Source organism: Phoca vitulina, unplaced genomic scaffold (assembly GCF_004348235.1).
Source record: "Phoca vitulina isolate PV1807 unplaced genomic scaffold, GSC_HSeal_1.0 scaffold92, whole genome shotgun sequence".
Classification (NCBI taxonomy): Eukaryota; Metazoa; Chordata; class Mammalia; order Carnivora; family Phocidae; genus Phoca; species Phoca vitulina.
In genome coordinates, this window is record NW_022589795.1 from 218,188 (window position 1) to 237,846 (window position 19,659).

Here is a 19,659-nt window from a genome sequence, read left to right on the forward strand (position 1 = left end):
TCTTGGCAAGTCAGATGACACACAAGGGTGGAAACAGGGACCCGGTTGGGTTGGACAGTATGCTCTGAGGGAAAAGGAGCCTGCAGAAGTCCCCAAAGACCCAGGGGCCTGGACTCCTGACCTGCAACCCCTGTCTGATTGCTACAGCTCTGGCCACAGCCTGGGGTCTGTGCTCTTACTGAGCCACATGCTCCAAGGATAAGGAGATTCTGAGTTTGGTGGTTTCCAGTTATTTTTTTAAAGGGGAAATATAGTCCCAGGATGGAGTTTCAGCATCTCAGAGAAAATGCCTCTGTTCTTAAGGACATGGAAGGAGGAGAAAGGAAAAATATTTATTTGCCTGAAATAAAAATAAACCTTGGTGCTTGGAAAAAACATAAAGGGCTCAGAGAGACCCCCTAGATTTCGATTCCCACCTGTTGGTTGTATGTCTATGAGCACATCTTTCCAGCTCTCTGGGCCTTAGAGTCCCCATCTGTACATGGAAGAGACTGGGCCAGATCATCTGGAAGGTTCCTTATGATTCTGACAGTTTAGGACAGTGCTGGCAAATAGAACTTTCTGGAATAATGGAAATAGTCTACATCTGCACTCTATAGTATGGTACCCTTAGCCTCATGTAGGTATTGAGCACTTGAAATGTGGGTTGTACAATTGAGGAACTGAATTTTCCATTTTATTTAATTAAAAATTCAATAGCCACCTATAGTTTGTGGCTACCATATTGGACAGAACAGTCCTAGGATTTTAGAACCCAAGATCTGGTTCTGTTCAGTCTACTGTGTTTATCAAGCTAAGCACATTCTAGGCAAATTTACGCAGGGCTTGAAATCAAGAAGGACCGCTGGTTGGTACTCAGTTATGAGAATATCCAGTTGGCCAGAAGCTCCTCTCCCTTGGCATCCCAGCTCACTGAAATTTTACCCTCACCTCCACACTCAGGAACCACAGCTGGCTAAGCAGTGTGTTTGTGTCTCCTGTCAGGCTCACGACCCTGCCTGCCAGGCCTGCGTGCAGCATCATGTCCCGAGAGCCCCAGGCAGCTGCGGGAGCCAATCCGTCTCTCATCATTTCTTGGCAAGTCCAGAGGGCAGATCTTTAATAGAAACATCACCTCAGCTCATTAAGGAAGAACAGTGTGTTTGGAAGTTGAGGTTCAGAAAGGTGTGCGAGATTCCCATTTCTGGCACTCTCCTCTTCATCTGCCATGGCTAGCCTTGCCAAGTCGGGTCCTTTACTGAGCCTCTCACACTGACCTTCCCACTGTCACAACCTGAGTTGAGGTCTCCTTAGCTTCTTCCACACACTCCTATCAGCTTTCCCCCTGCCCCTCAGCCATCCTTTTGAAACACTCCTTGGTGAAACATTCTAAAATATCACTCCGGCCATGCCATCCTGGGGCTCAGAACCCGCAGCAGCCCTCCTGCTGCCTTCAGGATGGAGTCCAGGCTCTTTCTGGGGTACCCGACCACCCACCATGGTCTGATACCTTCCTACCACATGAGCTTTATTCCAGCCAGGCTTCCACAGGGACTCCTGCTGCTCTAGCCACTCAAGGCCTCTTGAGCAGGACCGCTGCTTCCATGCAGGCCCCATGCACGTCTACCTCTCATTTGCTCTGTAGACATTCAGGCCCATCTCAAATGCCACCAGCTGCGTGAGGCCCTTCCTGCTCTCCCCACACTAGTACTTTCTCCCAGTCTTTGCTAGTGTGTGCTCTTTCTAGGTAGGAATGTGGCCGTCTAGCAGAGTGGTTCGAATAAATGCTTCAGTGGAAGCAAACGGACCTGGGTTCGAATCTTTGTCCTTGCATGTAACTTTGGGCAACTGGCTAACCCATCCTCCACTCCTCGGTGTCTCTTTTCTAAAATGGACACGATGTCTCCCTTACACGGTGGTTGTGCAAGGTGCTATAGGCTGGTTTATGTAATATGCTCAGCACAGTACCAGGTGCATCGTAAGTGCTCAGTAAGTGGTAGTCATGGATATTATTATTATTATTACTATTATTATCATCATCATCATCATCATCATCATCTGGCCCTTATTGAGGAAGAGTGGGGTCTTTCACACCCTGGCCTCAGCCCCCTCTCCAATCCTCGGCATCTGGACAGCGGGGATCCCTTGCATTTTTTTGTAGCCCCCGCACCCAGCTGTAGCTTGCAAATATGAGGACTCAGAATTATGAATTGCTTGAATATCCCTGGGGCCTAACAGCCTATACTGAGTCCTGGGTCTACTTCTTACTAGTTGTGTGAACTTGGGCCAGTTTCTTAACCTCTCTGGGTCTCAGCTTCCTCATTTACAAAAAGAAAATAATGGTATCTTTCTCACAGATTGTCGCAAGGTGTAAATGGGGCATTAACAAAATGTCTGGAGGACTACCCAGGGCTTAGCCAGCCCCTAATGCCAAATCTGCACGTAGGAGGCCATTAGTGAAGGTTATTTGAATGAATGAATGAATGATCCCATTGTACCAGTTGTAATGAGGTGGAGGGGTGGGGTTATAACAGTATTATTCTCAATTACAGTAGTTTGGTCTAGGTTTCTGGCATAATTATCTCCCTCTTCTCTTTATTCTTTTATTACTTGGCTCTGGACCGATTGCCTGGCTTTAACTATTTATGGCATGCAGGACTTTCTAGCGAGTGCCTCCCAAGCCTCTGTGGAAACAGACGGGGCATAAAAATAAATATAGAATTTGGGCACATTCCTCTTGAGCCCAACTGAGTAGAGCTGGCTGGAGAATACAGCAACAAAGCGACAAACAGAGAAAGATATGCTTGCAGGGCCACTGGATGGGGCTTTATTTTCCAGTTAAAAGAATATGTTCTTGAGGCAGAAGAGACAACCAGAAACATCAGCAAAGAGAGTAATGGGCAGGTGGAAGTGAGAAGCATCTTCTAAGAAGTGGGGGCTAGGGCGCCCCCTGCAGATCAGAGCATGTTGCACGCAGCTCACCTCCCAGGGCAGCTGCTGGAGGGCTTCCTTGCTGGCCCCTGACCGTGGTCAGACTCTGCCTGAGAAGGCTCCAGGCACCCAGCTCGGGTCTCTCCAGGATCCATCGATGCTGAGGGACTTCAGTAGCGGCCCGGAGGGCAGGGCACACAAGGCACGCAGACGGTGCGGGGCACACAGATGGTGCGGGGCATGCTGGGGGAAGGTGCACAAGGGGGACAGGAGGGAGTGGAGCATGGGTTACAGGGCAACCTGTGGAAGAAAGGCACGTGGGGCAGGATTAGAAAAAAGTCCAACTCAGCAACACGTGTCGTGGTTCTGCCCCCCAGACGCCTCTCAAACTCACCCACTGCTCACCTTCTCCACTCAGCCTCCCTAGTCCCACCTCCATCACCTTTGCCTGTATGACCCCAGTGGCCCCCTCACTGGTCTCCCCAGCCCCTCTCTTGCCCCTCCTAACCACTATCAACTTCGAGGGCAGAGCGATCTTCTACAACACAAATAGAAGCATGCCCCTCCCTGCCTAAAACCTTCAGTGATTCCACATGGCCATGATGAAGAACAGCTTCGAACTTCAACTCAACTGTCACATCCTCCTTGAGGCCCTCCCTGATCTCTCTGTATCAAGTCCCCCAGGGGTACCCTGTGCCTCCTCCCAGAGTGATTGGTGGTTATTCTGTCACGGTCCGTTTCCCCATTAAACAGTGAGGTCAGCAGCCACATATGAATGCGAACCCTGCAAACCCGGCCAGGAGCAGGCGTGTCATAAGAGTGTTGTTGACTAAGAGGAACTAAGTAATTCATACAGAAGGAATACATGGCAAAAGGAGAAAGGATGATCTCAGAGACCGACAGGTGTGGGCTCAAAACCAGAAACAACACCCTGGACAGTAGATGGGAGCCAAATAGCCCAGAAACTGGACAGGTGCCCAGGGACAACATCCAGCCTGAAATATGTTTCATATGGACGGCACTGTATTTTTTTTAATTTGTTGAAGATACTTAAAAATCAGAAGAATTTAATATTTAAAAGACATCCAGATCCCCAGCTTCTCTTGAACAATCAAAAGACCCAACCATACTGGATCTGCATCTCACACGGTAGAAACAGCCTTGGGGGGTGGGGGCAGTGCCCTCATTGGACTAGGCATAGCTCTCTGGTCCTCCACAGCCCCACAGTGAGCCGTGTCACTCATGCACGTTAACAGCCTGCTCCTTGAAGAGTATTTAACTTTGCAACTCTTGCCCCGGAGGGTGAGAGCGAATGACAGAAAAGCAAGGCTGAATGCTGAATAAGAAACTGCCTGCAACAGCAATCAGCCCACCAGGTGTCCACTGTCCTGAGGTGTCCTGCGCCCAGGTGACCACCAGGCCCTACTGAGCCTATCTGCACTGCCCAGCTTCCAACCCTTCCCACTGTTTACCCAGACCATGGCCATGGCCTCCTGAACACGTTCCTTGCCTGGACCCTCCTCCCTCTACTCTGTCCTTCCTGCAGGCATCCGTACCATCTTCCTAAAGAGCAGCTTTGAGCCTTCACGGACTCAGTCAAGAAACATTACTGAGCATTTACTACGTGCCAGGTGCAGGAGGTAAAAAGAATTTATAATGTCTCTGAGTTCTAGGTGTTTACCATCTCACTGGGGAGATAGGCAGTTGAGCAAATTCTATCATTTCCTCCCCCCCCCAAAAAAATTAGACTTTTCAATTGCCTATGAAATAAGGTCCTCCTGGGTGCCTGGGTGGCTCAGTCGTTAAGCATCTGCCTTCGGCTCAGGTCATGATCCCAGGGTCCTGGGATCGAGTCCCACATCGGGCTCCCTCCTCGAGGGGAAGCCTGCTTCTCCCTCTCCCACTCCCGCTGCTTGTGTTCCTGCTCTCGCTATCTCTGTCTCTGTTAAATAAATAAATAAAATCTTTAAAAAAAAAAAAAAAGAAAGAAAGAAATAAGGTCCTCCCTCCCCAGCATGGCCTTCATGGTTTTCAGGGATGGGCCTCACCAATCTTTCCTGTCCTCCTTCCCACCACAGCTTGATCACACTAAGCTACCCATGTCCTCCCAAGTGCAGAAAACCTTTCCCCCAAGTATGAGCTCCAGTTGCTTGCCTGTCTCCCTAAACAGATGGAAACAACCTGAGAGCAGAGGCCTTGTCACCATCTAGCCCCACGTCCCCCATGGTGCCCCGCACCTGGGAAGCCCTTGGAAGGAGTTTGCTGACACAGAAAGGAACACAATGGTCTCCCCAATGGGCCAGGTTTGGGATGGCAGCATGAACACCTGCCTGACTTTCTTTGGGTCATAGCAGCTTTCCAACTGCTTCTTAATCATGAGAGGGCTCTAACTCATGGGTAGGCCCAGTTGCTTCCCATGGCCTCCTCCAACCCTTGCCCGCATCTATACAGCCCCAGCGGGGCCCACTCACTTGCAGTCCTCGCTCTCCAGCAGGCCCCGGTACGTGGCGATCTCTGACTCCAGCCGGGCCTTGACGTCCAGCAGCACCTTGTACTCCTGGTTCTGCCGCTCCAGGTCACACCTGATCTCAGCCAGCTGGGCCTCCACGTTGCTGATCAGGCACTGCATCTGGGCCAGCTGGGAGCCGTAGCGGGCCTCGGTCTCCGCCAGGGTGGATTCCAGAGAGTCCCTCTAAGGCAAAGGGAAAGACAAAATAGTGGAGGAGTAGATGTATTTTCCTGGTTCAGAAAGAAGAGCTCAAGAAGAGCCACCTCTCTCTTTGGGGTTGGGAATGACCCCTCCCCACCTAAGTCACTGTGGAAACTAACCCCAAAAAGGCTGAGTGAGTTATTCAAACTTAAGCAGCTGGTCGGTATCAAGTCTAGAATTTGAACCCAGGTCCATGTGATCCTAAATCCCTTATTCCTTCTTCATCCTCAGTCTGGCTTTACACGTTGGATCTGAGGTTCACCAGGCTCATCCCCTATGGCATTATTTAGATCCATGGTCTTCAGCCCTGGCTGCACATTAAAGTCACATGGGAGCTTTTAGAAAATCCTGGTGCCCGGGCCCCACCTCCAGAGACTATGATTTCACTCATCCAGAGAGGAACCTGAGCATGGGAAGTGTTATCACTCCAATAGGCAGCATAGGTTTGGAAGGACAGACCAAGCAGAGAACAAGTGTCCACCTGCCCCATGTCAGATGTGAGACATGCCCCTTTGATCTCTGTGCTGGGTCTGGGGAGAAACTCCCTCTAGGAGACATCAGCTGGGCAAGCAACCATGGTGGCTGAATCTGGGCCTCCTCCTCCCTCCTGGATGCCTGCACCTAAGTGCAATGCCACCTGGGATCCAGGACCCACCAGGCTGTGCTGGGCCTGCAGCTCGATCTCCAGCGTGTTGACAGTTCGTCTCAGATCAATGATGTCTGACTGGTAACTCTGAAGCTGCTCGGAGCTCGTGGCCACCTGCTGATTAAGCTCCTCCATCTGCAATGGGGGAGACAGAAGAAGGGCAGGAGTACCTTCTCAGGGACACTAGGGAGGCCGGCCCCACCTGCGAGAGGCCCACCTGCGTGTTGAACCATTCCTCCACGTCCCTGAGGTTGGTCTCCACCACAGTCTCATACTGGCACCGCATCTCCTCCAGCAGCCTGTTCAGGTCCACGGGGGGTGCAGCGTCTACCTCAACGTTAAGGCGGTCCCCCAGCTGGTATCGGAGGGCACTGACTTCCTGAAAAGGCACAAGCATGAAGTCACATGGTCACCACCCCTGGGAGACATAAAATGATGGAACAAAAGATGCTAAGATGTCTATGTCAGAGGGGCCCTTTGAGGATTGCAGTCCACTCTGCAGCATGCCCTGTGGTCTTCCAGCTCCAGCCGGACACTCCCATAAGGGCAGAAGCACCCCATCGCTCTTCCTGTCACTTTGGCAGAAGCCGAGAGCAACGTCGGGATTTGTTTGATCTCCTTGGGCTACAAAGGGAAACCCGTGCCCCTGCATTCCCAGCCACCCTCCCAGCCCGTGTTCATCTGGGACGGAGGGCAGCAGGAGTCTGGCTTTACTTGGTTCAAGGCCCGAGTGGAGCAGGCGCCTCCCTAGGCTTGGCTGCCAAGGAGAGAAAGTTGTCTCGGAGGCTGCCCCGGGGTGTGTGATGATGCCTCATCATTGGCCTCCCAGTGCGGTTCCCAGCTCACTGATTTAAATAGGATGAGTCAGCTACCTTAGGGCACTGAGTGAGTATGCGGTAACTGATTGTTACTTTACATTTAAGCCTAAGGAAACCCAGCCAGGATTCAGAGACCCTTGTTCTTTCAAATCCCAAGTCAAGGGGTTGAGAGTCAACTGAGAGAGGGGGGTGGGCGGGGAGACACCAGAGCTCTGGTGGGCTTTGCAGCACACGGGTGCCCAGGGTGGAGGAATCACCCTCCGAGGACCTGCAGGAGATGAGGGGGGAAATCAGAAAATAAAGACCTGTGACTTTTATATCAAGTATATTATATGCAAACAGGAGAGTGGAAGAACAGGGTGGGGACAGAAAAAAGAAAACCACCGCACTCGACCCTCCCTTGGAAGGATGGGGGTCACCCCAACAGCCAAGCCTGGCAGAGATGGACAGGCCATTGCATGCGAGTTCTGGAACACAACCCCCTCAGGCCGTCAGGTACCACTACAGCCCCAGAATGTTTTCTCAATGCTTGCATGAGAAAAACACGTGCAGTCACCGCGAGCATCTGGCAGTCACAAAAGACCACGATGCAGAAGAGAAGGTTGCTCGCCTCTCTGAGCCCGGACCAAGTGACAGGTGTTTCACACCCCTGGACTCCCTTAAAGCTCACAGCAGCCTGTGTGATAGTGCCACTCTGTTTTACAGACGAGGAGCCTCAGAAAGGTTCAGTAAATTGGGCAAGTCCCAGAAACATTACATGGCACCCCTGGGAATTTCAACCCCAAAACCTCACATTCTTCCCACTCAGCTTCCCAGGGCCACGTCAGCTTGACTTTAGGGCTCACCTGTTCATGGTTCTTCTTGAGGCACAGCAGCTCCTCCTTCAGGGACTCCACCTGGGCCTCCAGGTCGGCCTTGCACAGGGTCAGCTCGTCCAGGATCCGGCGCAGGCCATTCGTGTCGGCCTCCACCAGCTGCCGCATGGACAGCTCCGTCTCGTACCTGTGCAAGGGCAGGGTCAGCAGCTGAGCGCTGGTGCTGAACACAGAAATCAGGGAAGCCCTGGAAATGCGGGGGCTTCTCCAGCCCTCTCTGAAACTAATGGAGAGCTGCCCCCAAAGATGTGCAGGGAGAGGAGGCGCCCCCATCCCCCGGCCAAACTCACTTGGTCCTGAAGTCGTCCACAGCAAGCTTGGCGTTATCAATGTGCATGACCATCCTGGCATTCTCTGCCTTGGTGCACAGAACCTGGGGGCCAATGCACAAGAGGGGGTTAATTCAGGACAAGAAAAAGGAGAAAGAACCCAAATGAGAAGCCAGTAGCTGAGAGGGCTCAGCAGCCTGGGAATCATCCTTGCAGAAGCCCCTCTTCCCTAGAGCCCTGGGGAATAGTTGGTGAACTGCTAGTCCTTGGAAAACATGGGATTTATTTTTTAAGCACCTAGGTCTTCATAAATCCAAATGCCCCATTTGGTTGCAATGAACAATGTGGAAAGAAAGAATCCCATTAAGTCTGAAGTCATTCATGGGACAGACAGAGCCTTAACAACCACTAACATTTACTGAAAACTCACCATGTACCAGAGGTTGTGTTAAACACTTCACCTGCCTCGATTCGTGGAATCCTGTGACAGCCCCACCAGGTGAGAACTCTTATTATCCCCAGTTTACAGATGAGGAAACTGAGGTCTAGGGAAGGGCAGGGCCCTCCCAAAGTCATGCAGCAGTAGAATGGAGACTAAATCCCAGACTTCTTCCATGTTAAGGGCTCTAGCTGAACGCTCAACTTAGGAGCTAATCCTATGCTCTAGGGAAGTCTCTTTCCCCTGAATGTGGCTTAATGAATTAACAAGATTCAAATCTGGAATGCTAGCTCTTCTGCTCTTCTGGTTGCCTTCCCAGTGAGTCTGTTCACTACTTGCCCTCACCTTCTGCTGGAGCTCCTCAATGGTCCTGAAATAAGACTGGTAGTCAGGACACACGGTGGCCACTTGAGACTGGCATGCCTCTTGGATCTTGCTCTCCAGCTCTGCGTTCTCCCGCTCCAGTTGGTGCACCTTCCCCAAGTAGCTGGCCAGGCGGTCATTCAGGACCTGCATGGTCTCCTTCTCGTTGCCATTGAAGGAGCCCTCACAGTACCAGCTGCAGGTGCCCACAGAGCTGGAGATGCCACTGGTTGGCCGGCAGCTGCTGGGCCAGCAGGAGCCGGAGAGGTAGGTCTTGGAGAGGCAGCTGGTGGGCCGGTAGGTGGTGGGCATGCAGACAGAAGGCACGCAGGCCATGGGCTGGCAGACATAACCCAGGCACAGCTCAGGCCGGCAGCTCAGGCTGCTGGAACAGCCGGAGGAGGGCCTCGGGCAGCTCTTGATGGAAGCTGAACAGTTGGATGGCATGTCGGGGAGGTCCTTCTCAGCAGCAGTCACCTGGATTGCCAGTGTCTGCAGACCCCAACCTGCTTGGGACTTTTTATACCCCTGGAATGAGGGGGTTCGCTCTAGAAAGTCATCATGGGGTGGTGTTGATGTTGATGCTCAGCCCCAGAGGAAGCTGCTAATTAATTCATAATTGGTTTCCAATAAGGAGTTCCTTTCCCCATAAAAGAGGCGAAGCTAGTCATTTGACTAAAGCAGGACACTGGGCTCCTGTCATTGACCACCAGGGGAGAGCTTCAGGACACATCTTCAAAGGATCAGCTCGGTGTCCGGGGCCTCATTACCAGGGCGGGGCTGCCAGAGGACCACAGCACCTGGCCCTGTGCCACCAATGGTCTTGCCCACTGCACCCCCACCTGAGAAAGGCCGTGGTTCTGTGGGGCAGTAGCTGTTCCTTTTAAAGAGGGCATTTCCTGTGGGGAGAGGCCTGCCCCCCAAGGAGGAAGTATGCGGGTGCTAGAAGCTGCATGGATAGTTGCAGTGGTATAAATCCAGGGAGATAGGAAACAGAACCTCGGAGGCTTCTAAACCTGTATCATCCTCCTACCCAGGGGAAGAAGTGATGTCAGGGAAGAGAGAACAAACTCAAGACACAGACAGAAAGCCTAAGAATCAGGGGCATCTCTTCAGCTGGATGCTAGTCAGAAAGAGACGTGAGGACCCCTCTCTCAGAAAAGGAAATCAGTCTCAGGACCATCCCCGTGAGGCAGACGCTCTATCTTGACCATCTCTGGATCCTCCCTTCATTATCACTGCTCCACATACAGACGTCGAGAGTTTGAGGATTGTTTGTTGAAGGACAGGGGAGGACAGGCTGCAGCAGGCTCTATTTTTACTTTCTGCCATGCAGGGCTCATTTCGGGACCTCAGAGACGGGGAGCAGTGTGAATCAGCTCCCTTAAGAAGCGACCCTCTGCAGCCCTGGGATGAGCTAAGCCAGGAGAAGCCTTGGGCATTTCTTAAGAGAGCAACAGACAAGGGGCACCTGGGTGGTTCAGGTGATTAAGCGTCCGACTCTTGATTTTGGCTCAGGTCATGATCTCAGGGTCGTGAGATTGAGCCCCGAGTTGGACTCCACACTGGGCATGGAGGCTGCTTGGGATTCTCTCTCTCCCTCTCCCTTTGTCCTCACTCCCTCTCAAAAAAAAAAAAATTGGCAATAGGCAAGACCAGTGGTTTTCAGTCCTGCCTACAATACCCGTGGGCTCACATATCACATGTTTAATATGTGGGGTTAGAGAGCCACTTTTTATTCATTAATCTTCTCAATATGATATTGGGGTGTAAGTACTTGTATTATTTTTTCATCTATTTCTAGAAGGGTTGGCAGAGGGCCAGGGAAGGGGAAATGCCATGTAGCCCGGTTCCCTGAAATTTGTTGCACCAACCATAAATTCCAATTCTTTTGTCTGGATTAACTATTTAGAGAAGACAGTGGCATCAGGATGGAAGGAGGTTATGATGATGATACCAACTAGTTGGAATGAGACTCACTGGACCAGCCTACAAAATCATAACCAGCATTTATTGAATCTATACAAGTACCAGGCTGGGTGCTTGGCATTAATTTGCCCACTTAATCCTCACCCAAAAAACTGTAAAATAATTATTACTGTAAGAAGGTATAGCAGTGGTTCTCAAAGTGTGGCCTCCAGAAAGCAGCATCACTCAGGAACGTGCTAGAAATGCAAATTCCTCACGCCCACCCCAGACCAACTGAGTCAGAAACTCTGAGGGTGGGGCCCAGCCATCTGTGTTAAATGAGTTCTCCAGGCAGGCTTGAGAACCACTAAGGTATAGGAGGAGCATCTAGATCTTAATACCTGCCACCAGAATTCCTCTTGCAGAAAGAGCGGTCTTTTTTTTAAAGATTTTATTTATTTGCCAGAGAGAGAGAGAGAGAGAGAGAGAGAGAACACGCACAAGCAGAGGGAGTGGGAGAGGGAGAAGCAGGCTTCCCGCTGAGCAAGGAGCCTGATCAGGGACTCGATCCCAGGACCCTGGGATCATGACCTGAGCCGAAGGCAGACACTTAACCACCTGAGCCACCCAGGCGTCCCAGAGCTGTCTTTACTTAAAAAAATACACTAAGTTCTTGGGGTAGAAGATGGGACCCCAAGTGCCTGGATGTTGGCTGACAAGACATCAGAGGGAGAAAAGGGAGAAGAATTGGAAGTTCCCAGGACAATCATGGAAGCAAAGGGTGAAGGGGAGAGGGTTGCAGGAGCGAGGAGGACAGATACCAGGAAGGAGCTGAGGGGCCATGCTGTGGAGCGCAGTCCCACTCTGTGGTGTTCGCGAGACCTTCAGCAAAATCCACTAAATTCAAACTCTTGGCATGAGCATCAGTTCACATGACAGAGGAAGGACTGGGTCTCACGTGAGAGTGTGTGTGAAAAAGGAAAACGGCAATGTTCAAAGCCCCGGCCGGGTGAAGGATGGGGACGGGACAGGTGGACCCAGCGCAGGAGCATGCGCAGCCCGTTCTCAAACTCAGTTCTGGCTGAGTCCAAAGCCTGTCCACTGTACCCCAACGCCTCTGAGGCCAAAGCCAACTACTGGGCAAAGAAGTGTATTTGAAAAAGGGAGAGAAGGGAAAGTCACTCAGAGAAGGGCAAGGAAGTGGAAGCAAACGCGGAAGAAACACCAGTGAGAACTGGGGGCTGACTGTGTCCAGGGTGGAGGGCCCATTTAAACAAGGGGAGGTAGGGGGTGCCTGGGTGGCTCAGTCGGTTAAGCGTCTGCTTCCAGCTCAGGTCATGATCTCAGGGTCCTGGGATCAAGTCCTGCATTGGGCTCCCTGCCCAGCAGGGAGCCTGCTTCTCCCTCTGCCTGCCGCTCCCCCTGCTTGTGCTCTCTCTCCCACGCTCTCTCTCTCTCTCAAATAAATAAAATCCTTTTAAAAAATAAAAATAAACAAGGATAGGTAGGTTGCAAGCAGGGGCCTGGCCCTAGACTGTCTCCTTCCTTCCATTCTTTGAAAAACCAGACCGACCCCAGACAAAAGATTTATCAAAGCTGAATTTAGGTAGTTCTACCATCCAAAAGCCAGTTTGCCAACCTGTCCATAGTGTTGTGTCATCAAACATAAGCAGAAGGATCCCCAGACATTTGAGAGAAGTTTCCAGCATCACAGACAGAGACACAACAAAACAAGCAAATAAACAAAACAGTTAAGAGGAAACTGGGGGAAACGGAAACAACGCGGACTCTAAAACAATCTATTAATACACTAATATATATACATGTGTGTGTATTTTGTAATGACCTCAGAGTTAAGAACCAGCAGTCATGATAGATATTATAAAAGAGGAACAGAGAACAAAAAAATAACTCCCTGGAATTAAAAATATGATAACTGAAATTTCAAGTTCAGTGCAGATGTTTGAGATTAAAGGAGAGAAAAAAGCCAGAGCTGAGAGATAGTCAAAAGCACCCGTCAGGGATCCTCCAGCATGATGGCGACGGCAGAGCTGCCTGAGCCCCCAGCTGCCAAGCCGGAAGGTCCTCCTCGCCGACAAAGGAACCCCCAACCCTGGCTGCACATTGGAATCACTTGGGGAGCTTTTTAAACCCCCAACCCCAGGCCATATCCGAGACCAACTAAGTCAGGGTTGCTGGGCGTCAGACCAGTGACCTATATGCTCGTCATTCCAAAGTGCGGCCAAGGTTGAGAATCTCTGACTTAATGGGAACAGCATTACATTCAAAGAGCACAAGCAGATGACGTAAATAATAGTAAGAGGCAAGGCTCTGCAGGATCTGGTTCGCTGCATCTTGGAGGGAAGTAGGATGGGTTTGGAAGGGCTTTGGACCACAAAGGATGTCATAAGGAGGAAGTGTGGCTGATGGGACATGGAGTTAACTAGAGCTGTGTGCTCAACCCTTGCACGGCTTGCTGACTGCAGGTCCCCCAAGCCTGACTTTTCTCCGAATCAGAAAAGATAAGCCACAGAACGGCATCTCTACTTTGGCTGCTAGGCATTGCTGTCTGGAAGGAAAGCTCAGAAATGAAAGTCTGGACAGGGAAAAGGCAGATGCCCAGGCTCAGGGCAATCCAGGCCTCTAGCTAGGATAGACGGTCAACAATATTGAGCCATTTTCAAAGGCCCAGCAAATGCTCGGGAAAGCAGTATGGACCTCAGAGTACGTTTAGTGTCATGGCTTCTGTTTTACTGATGAGGAAAGTGAGACTCAGCAATGGGGCACCCCCTGCTAAAGCTCCCACAGGCGGTAAGTGCTGGGGACAGGATTTGAACCCAGGTCAGTCTGACTCCACATTCGGAGCCCGTCTTCTTCACGCTAACGCCACGGCCCCTTCAGCAGGCCTCCTTCTACCACTGAGGCAAGGAGTGGGTGCCCTTCTTTTCCCACCCCAAGGCCTCCCTCTGACAAGGGTCAATCCTGCTCCTGGCACCTGACACACTGTCTGGCCCAGGAAGGTGCTCGGCAAAGGTTTGTTGAATGAAGTGAATGATCGTGAGACCATCATCTTCTTCCAGTGACTGAGCCTCAACAAAACCAGCCAAGGTGTTCCAAGAAGACCAAAGCCAAGGCAGTGCAGGATGCCAGGAGCCAGGGGGCTGGGAGAAACCAAAGCCCCAGGCTCTCCTTTATGGGGGGTTATTAAGGGGACAACTCTAAAGTTGAATCAGGGTGAATGATACCAGGCCCCCTTAAGGGGTGGGGGTCTTAGGCCCACTTGGTCACCTGTCTTTCCCCAATCCGTTCTCCACCTTGTGTGCTGTTACAACTCCCCTAACATCACTAAAATTCCATAGTGGTGCTCTTGGCATCTTATAAGGAGCACAGGGCTATCTGGAGACAACCCGCCTTCCTTTCTACCTAAGAAAGTTTTATCTTCATCACCATTTCCCATTGGAATCCATGGAGCTTGGCATTTTCCTGGTCTACTGGGGGAGGACAGTCTGGACATAAACAAGAATCTTTGGGCCAAGAGGCTGGGAGCTCCCACTTCCATGCGGAAATGCTCTGGTACCCAAAGGCTCTGTGTGCAGCATCAGATGCCAAAGGCACAGAGAACATGATGAGTCTCTTACGGACAAGAATATCTGAATTGTGGGTGGAGGTCACAATGGTGGGCTCACTCTTGCACCTGCAGGGGTGTAGGTTTTGGGGGGATCTGCCAAGTTGGAGGGCTGTGTGAAAGTATCGCAGTGGAAGGAATGAAATGAAGATACGCTGGTGTGGGATGTCCGCATTGCTTCTCTTATGAGAACCAGAGGCATGAATTGAAAAGGAGCCTAAAATGCTTCACCTTGTACTGGCCCTGGCTTTATCCACCCTCCTCTGGGATCCCAGGGTGGCCATGTAGACTAAGGAGCGAAGTAGAAAAGGTCTGGTAATACGGGTCACCACATGGGAATCTTAGAGAAGCGTCTTCATCAGGAAAGCTGAGCCGCTGAGCAAAAAGCCCCATTGGAGGCCCTTAGTCACCCCAAACAGGGCCACAGGGACCCTGTCATCCCCCTGTCATACGCGGTCAAACATCCCTATCCATCTGCCCAGGAGTCATCCCTCTCTTCACCCAACAGAGACATACAACAGGGACACCAGAACAGTGCCATTAGGCATAGAGAGCCAAAGCCAAATGCACTTTATTATTCTGCCCACAGAAGCCTTCTACTGCATTCCAGAACCCACTAAAACAGCACCCGAAGGAAAACCTGACCCCAGAGGCAGCCTGAAAACAGAGAGCCTGGCTGGCACCCACTGAAATGATGAGGAGTTAAGGCTTTCAGGGACGGCCAGCCTTCGTGACAGGCTTGGAGAGACTTGGAGGGATGCATTTGCAGTGAGCCCTCTCAGAGCCAGGCCCCAGCACGCTCTGCACAGAGAGAGGGGATCAGGCTCTAGGGTTAGGGTTGAATAGAGGCCAAGTCCAGGCCCTGGATACTAGCCTGGGCTTTCTGGGCCAGTCACTCTCAGAACCGGCCCCCCGGGCAGGGCACGCACATAGGGCGGGGGCTGCAGGTGGTGTGGACCACACCGGGACCGCAGGAGACCGCAGGAAGGCAGGGGAGGCAGGACTTGGCAGACGAGTGGTCAGGAGCACATGGGTTACAGGGCAGCCTAAGAGAAAGAGAAAGTTCAGATTACTGTGATTTTCCAGTTACTGTTTTCAATAACTCAGAGCACCTTAAAAATCACCCAGTCCTGCCCCCTTGTTTTACCAATGGGAAAACAGAGGCCCAGAGAGAAAAAGGACTTGCTGGGGTTGCATGATGAATTTGTAATAAGACCAGAACTTAAACCCCAGGGCTCCTGACTCCAAATGCTGGGCTCTTCCCAGGCACCACGGGGTCTCCCCAGAACTTTGTAGACTGCATCAGCAGGACGAGCGAGCATGCAATGCCACTCACTTGCCCTCCTCGCTCTCCAGCAGGCCTCGGTACGTGTTGATCTCGCACTCCAGCCGGGCCCGCACGTCCAGCAGCACCTGGTACTCCTGGTTCTGCCGCTCCAGGTCACTCCTGATCTCAGCCAGCTGGGACTCCACGTTGCTGATCAGGCACTGCATCTGGCCCAGCTGGGAGCCGTAGCGGGCCTCGGTCTCCGCCAGGGTAGATTCCAAAGCATCTCGCTGTGACAGCAAAAGACGAAGGTGAGAAGTCAGAGAAGATGCACTTAATCCATCTGGGTTTCAGCGAGTCCTCAGAATCCAAGAACAGAAGCTCAGAGAATCACTTTGAACCCAGATGAACCACAATCGGACATCTCATTTGAGATAGCCCATTAGCCCCTATAGCCTCCCTGATCTAGAGAGTATCCCCCCTACTAAGGATATCCCTGAGGACGTGATAATTACTCAGAATGAATGTACTTACACAAGTACACAGAGCTGCTGCCCTGGGACATGTCGGTTGCCATAGGTCTCCTGTCTTTTACCCCTGGGACACTTGTGAATGGGGGCTGGGACCTCATTCCACCCTACACAAAAAGTCCCTGATGCTCAAGAACTTGAACCCCTGAAGCCTGCCTGTGTGGTCAGAGCATGGAGGCCCAGGGGGCTCATGTGCTGCTGGGTTTGGTGCCCCAGGAGCCCTCCTCAAGCCTCAGGCTCACCATGCTCTGCTGGGCCTGCAGCTCGATCTCCAGGGCATTGACCGTGCGTCTCAGCTCGATGATCTCCGCCTGGCAGGACTGCAGTTGCTCTGAGCTGGACACCACCTGCTGGTTCAGCTCCTCGGTCTGAAACATACACACACAGGACCTGGTCAGGAACACCGGGATTCAGCTTCAGAGGTCTACAGAGGCCGCATAGAATCATGAGCCAAGAAGGACCTTCCAGAACACCCAGTCCAACCCATTCATTTCATCTTTGAGGACATTATTGCTTAGAGGACAGCAACCTGCCCAAGGTGCGCAGCAAGGTCAAAACAGAGCTGAGGCTCAAACTCAGTTTCCTGATTCGGAGCCCCAAGGTCAATTCTGTCTGACCCACCCTGTGTCTCTATTACACTGACTCTCTCCAGCTACCTACCTGAGTGTTGAACCATTCTTCAGCATCCCGGCGGTTATTCTCCACCAGGGTCTCATACTGGCACCTCATCTCATCCAGAACACGGTTCAGGTCAACAGGTGGGGCAGCGTCCACCTCAACATTGAGCCGGTCACCAAGCTGGGAGCGCAGCAAGTTCACTTCCTGTGGCACAGATCAGGGTCAGCACTAACTGTCCCAGCTGGCTGCCTCACTCACCCTCCTCCCCTATGCCTACCTGCTCCCCATGTCCACCTGCTCCCCCATGTGCACCTGTTCCCCCATGCTCACCTTCTTCGCCATGCTCACCTTCTTCCCCATGCTCACCTCCTTCCCGATGTTCACCTCCTTCCCATGCTCACCTCCTCGTGGTTCTTCTTGAGGCACAGCAGCTCCTCCTTCAGGGACTCCACCTGGGCCTCCAGGTCAGACTTGCACAGGGTCAGATCATCCAGGATCCTGCGCAGGCCGTTCATGTCCGACTCCACCAGCTGCCGCATGGACAGCTCCGTCTCGTACCTGGCAGGTACATAACAGGATGCTTGAAGCTCCGTTTCCTTTTTACGTCCAAGTCAGATCCCACCCCAGGCTGCCCTGGTTCTGTGTGTCCCACCTTAATGCCTCAGTGACTTAGTGCAGCCAAAACCCTACATCCTGGCATCACCAATGTCCAGTTCTACCAGCCCCCAACCAAGGAGGGAGCAGGACACTCACTTGGTTCTGAAGTCGTCTGCGGCCAGCTTGGCGTTGTCGATCTGCACCACCAGGCTGGCATTCTCTGCCTTGGTGCACAGGGTCTGGGGAAATAAAGAAGTGACATCAGTGAAAGGAAGGACAATCTGCTGGCTGGAGCTCCCCAAAGTTGGCAAGGGCCACCTCCTTGGGAGGGAGTCAACCATCCCTGGATTCCTGGCATCTGAGGCTCCATGAGGCTTACGGGCACAAAGTAGGGATCAGACCGGGATGCCTCTATAGCCCCTCCCAGTGCAGTGCCTCTGGGACCCGTAACCTGGCATAGACTGGGGGAGTGTGGAAATGCTGCAGCAAAAACTGGCATGGTGGTTAACTCTTGTCTTCCTGTCTCCCAGGCCACTGGGGGCTCAGGGCAGGTCATGAACAACAGCGTACTCTGTGATTCCTTGGTCGCAAATGGTCCCTCCTAGGAGCCAGCAGGGACCCTCAGGGGATGTGGGCTATGGGCTTCTCCTTCCCTGAGTTCTTTACAGAAAACCTGATCTGCACCAGACAAGTCAAGCTCAATCCCCTCACCTTAAAAAAAATGAAGAAATTAAAACTCATAGAGATAGACCATGCTAGCAGCCAGTGAGTTCATAGAGCCCGGCTCTGGCTCCCCCAGCTGCCAGCTGGACCAGCTAGAATAAGTCATTTAACCAGCCTGAGCTTCAGTGTTCTCATCTGTAAAATGGGCTAATGATATCTCGCTCGTCAGGAGGAGCAGACGAGGCCAGAGATGTGAACACGCTCCATGACCTCTGAAGTGCCCCATGGGAGCAGGGCTACCAGCACAGGTGTTCCAGCTTCCAGTCCAGGGCTCGTGGCATCAGACTCCTGGGCAGCCAGAGCCTCTCCAAACCTCCTACCTTCTTCTGGAGCTCCTCGATGGTCCGGAAGTAGGACTGGTAGTCAGGGCACAGGTAGGGCACCTGCTGCTCACACCACTCCCGGATGCGGCTCTCCAGGCTGGCGTTCTCACGCTCCAGCTGGCGCACCTTCTCCAGGTAGCTGGCCAGGCGGTCGTTCAGGGACTGCATGGTCTCCTTCTCGCTGCCGGTGAGGATGCCCTCCCCAAACCAGCCCCCGCCCAGGCTGTAGCTGGTGGCAAAGCCTCCGGACGGGAGGCAGAGAGCAGGGAGGCAGCTGGCCGCCCTGCAGCTGCTCCTGCCCAGCCCAACGGAGCACGCAGAGAAATTCCGGGCCCCGCGGGAGAGGCTCGGGAGCTTGCAAGAGCTGCTAGAGTACATCATGGACACTCGAGCAGAGCCCCCACCGGCCCCTCCCAGGCCCTTGAGAGACCCCGAAGAGAAGCTGGCCTTGAGGCCCTTGGAAGCCATGGCCTTGGCAGCCCAGACACAAGTGATGGGTCTTCGAGGCCAGGCGCCCCCCAATGCGGAGAAGCAGCTCTTCACCCCGGGTTTATATCTCTGCTCCAGTGGGCGTTGCCCTTTACAAAGGGTTTTCTCCTCATTAAAGTTAATACCGCTTTCTATAGGAACCCCTCATTACCCTGTTATTTAGCTTCCCACGAACATTTCCCGGCCTCATAAAACGGGAGCCCCGTTGAACTGATGGCTACATCGAGACGTCTCCTCCGCCCCGTGTTGCCGAGAAGACCAAGTATCCGTCAGTTCTTCAAAGGGGCTTGTCATCCAAGCCCAGATCTCAGCCTCCGCCTTAGGAGGTGTGGGAACCCACAGCCCCAGTCTTGACGTTCTCTAGCATCATCTCCTTTTATGGGCTCAGGGGAGTAGAGGAGGCCTCCAGGTTGGCCCCTGGGCGATGGAAGAGCAAGCCCGGTTGTTGCAAGAAGCAGAGACTTCATGCCCAAGGAGACACAGAAGGCTCTAGAATGGCCCTGGAAATAGGGCCATGGTGGCCAACTATCCCAGTTTCTGCAGTACTGT

The 19,659-nt window shown here is 52.4% G+C and overlaps 2 protein-coding genes across 2 annotated transcripts; both read right to left on the reverse strand.

Moving 5' to 3' along the window:
* Window positions 1-3,080: 3,080 nt before the first annotated feature.
* Window positions 3,081-9,477, reverse strand: KRT32 (keratin 32). Its single transcript, XM_032396551.1, has 7 exons — window positions 9,013-9,477; window positions 8,250-8,332; window positions 7,930-8,086; window positions 6,484-6,645; window positions 6,276-6,401; window positions 5,382-5,602; window positions 3,081-3,210 (listed from the first exon to the last, which is right to left on the reverse strand). The coding sequence occupies exons 1-7, from the start codon at window positions 9,475-9,477 to the stop codon at window positions 3,081-3,083; spliced, it is 1,344 nt and encodes a 447-aa protein (XP_032252442.1).
* A 5,984-nt stretch (window positions 9,478-15,461) lies between these two features.
* Window positions 15,462-19,089, reverse strand: KRT35 (keratin 35). The gene is made up of 7 exons (XM_032396542.1): window positions 18,619-19,089; window positions 17,732-17,814; window positions 17,380-17,536; window positions 17,021-17,182; window positions 16,603-16,728; window positions 15,900-16,120; window positions 15,462-15,609 (listed from the first exon to the last, which is right to left on the reverse strand). The coding sequence occupies exons 1-7, from the start codon at window positions 19,087-19,089 to the stop codon at window positions 15,462-15,464; spliced, it is 1,368 nt and encodes a 455-aa protein (XP_032252433.1).
* Between the last annotated feature and the right edge of the window lie 570 nt (window positions 19,090-19,659).

Bases quoted from the DNA above. Each gene is read 5' to 3' on its own strand.
- KRT32 (XM_032396551.1), bottom strand. From the start codon at position 9,477: ATGCCATCCAACTGTTCAGCTTCCATCAAGAGCTGCCCGAGGCCCTCC. The intron at 6,646-7,929 runs GTGAGCCCTAAA...GTGCCTTTTCAG, and splicing joins TCAAGAAGAACCATGAACAG to GAAGTCAGTGCCCTCCGATA. The intron at 6,402-6,483 runs GTGGGCCTCTCG...CCCCCATTGCAG, and splicing joins AGGAATGGTTCAACACGCAG to ATGGAGGAGCTTAATCAGCA.
- KRT35 (XM_032396542.1), bottom strand. From the start codon at position 19,089: ATGGCTTCCAAGGGCCTCAAGGCCAGCTTCTCTTCGGGGTCTCTCAAG. The intron at 17,815-18,618 runs GTAGGAGGTTTG...TTATTTCCCCAG, and splicing joins TCGAGGAGCTCCAGAAGAAG to ACCCTGTGCACCAAGGCAGA. The intron at 16,121-16,602 runs GTGAGCCTGAGG...TTGCTGTCACAG, and splicing joins TGCAGGCCCAGCAGAGCATG to CGAGATGCTTTGGAATCTAC.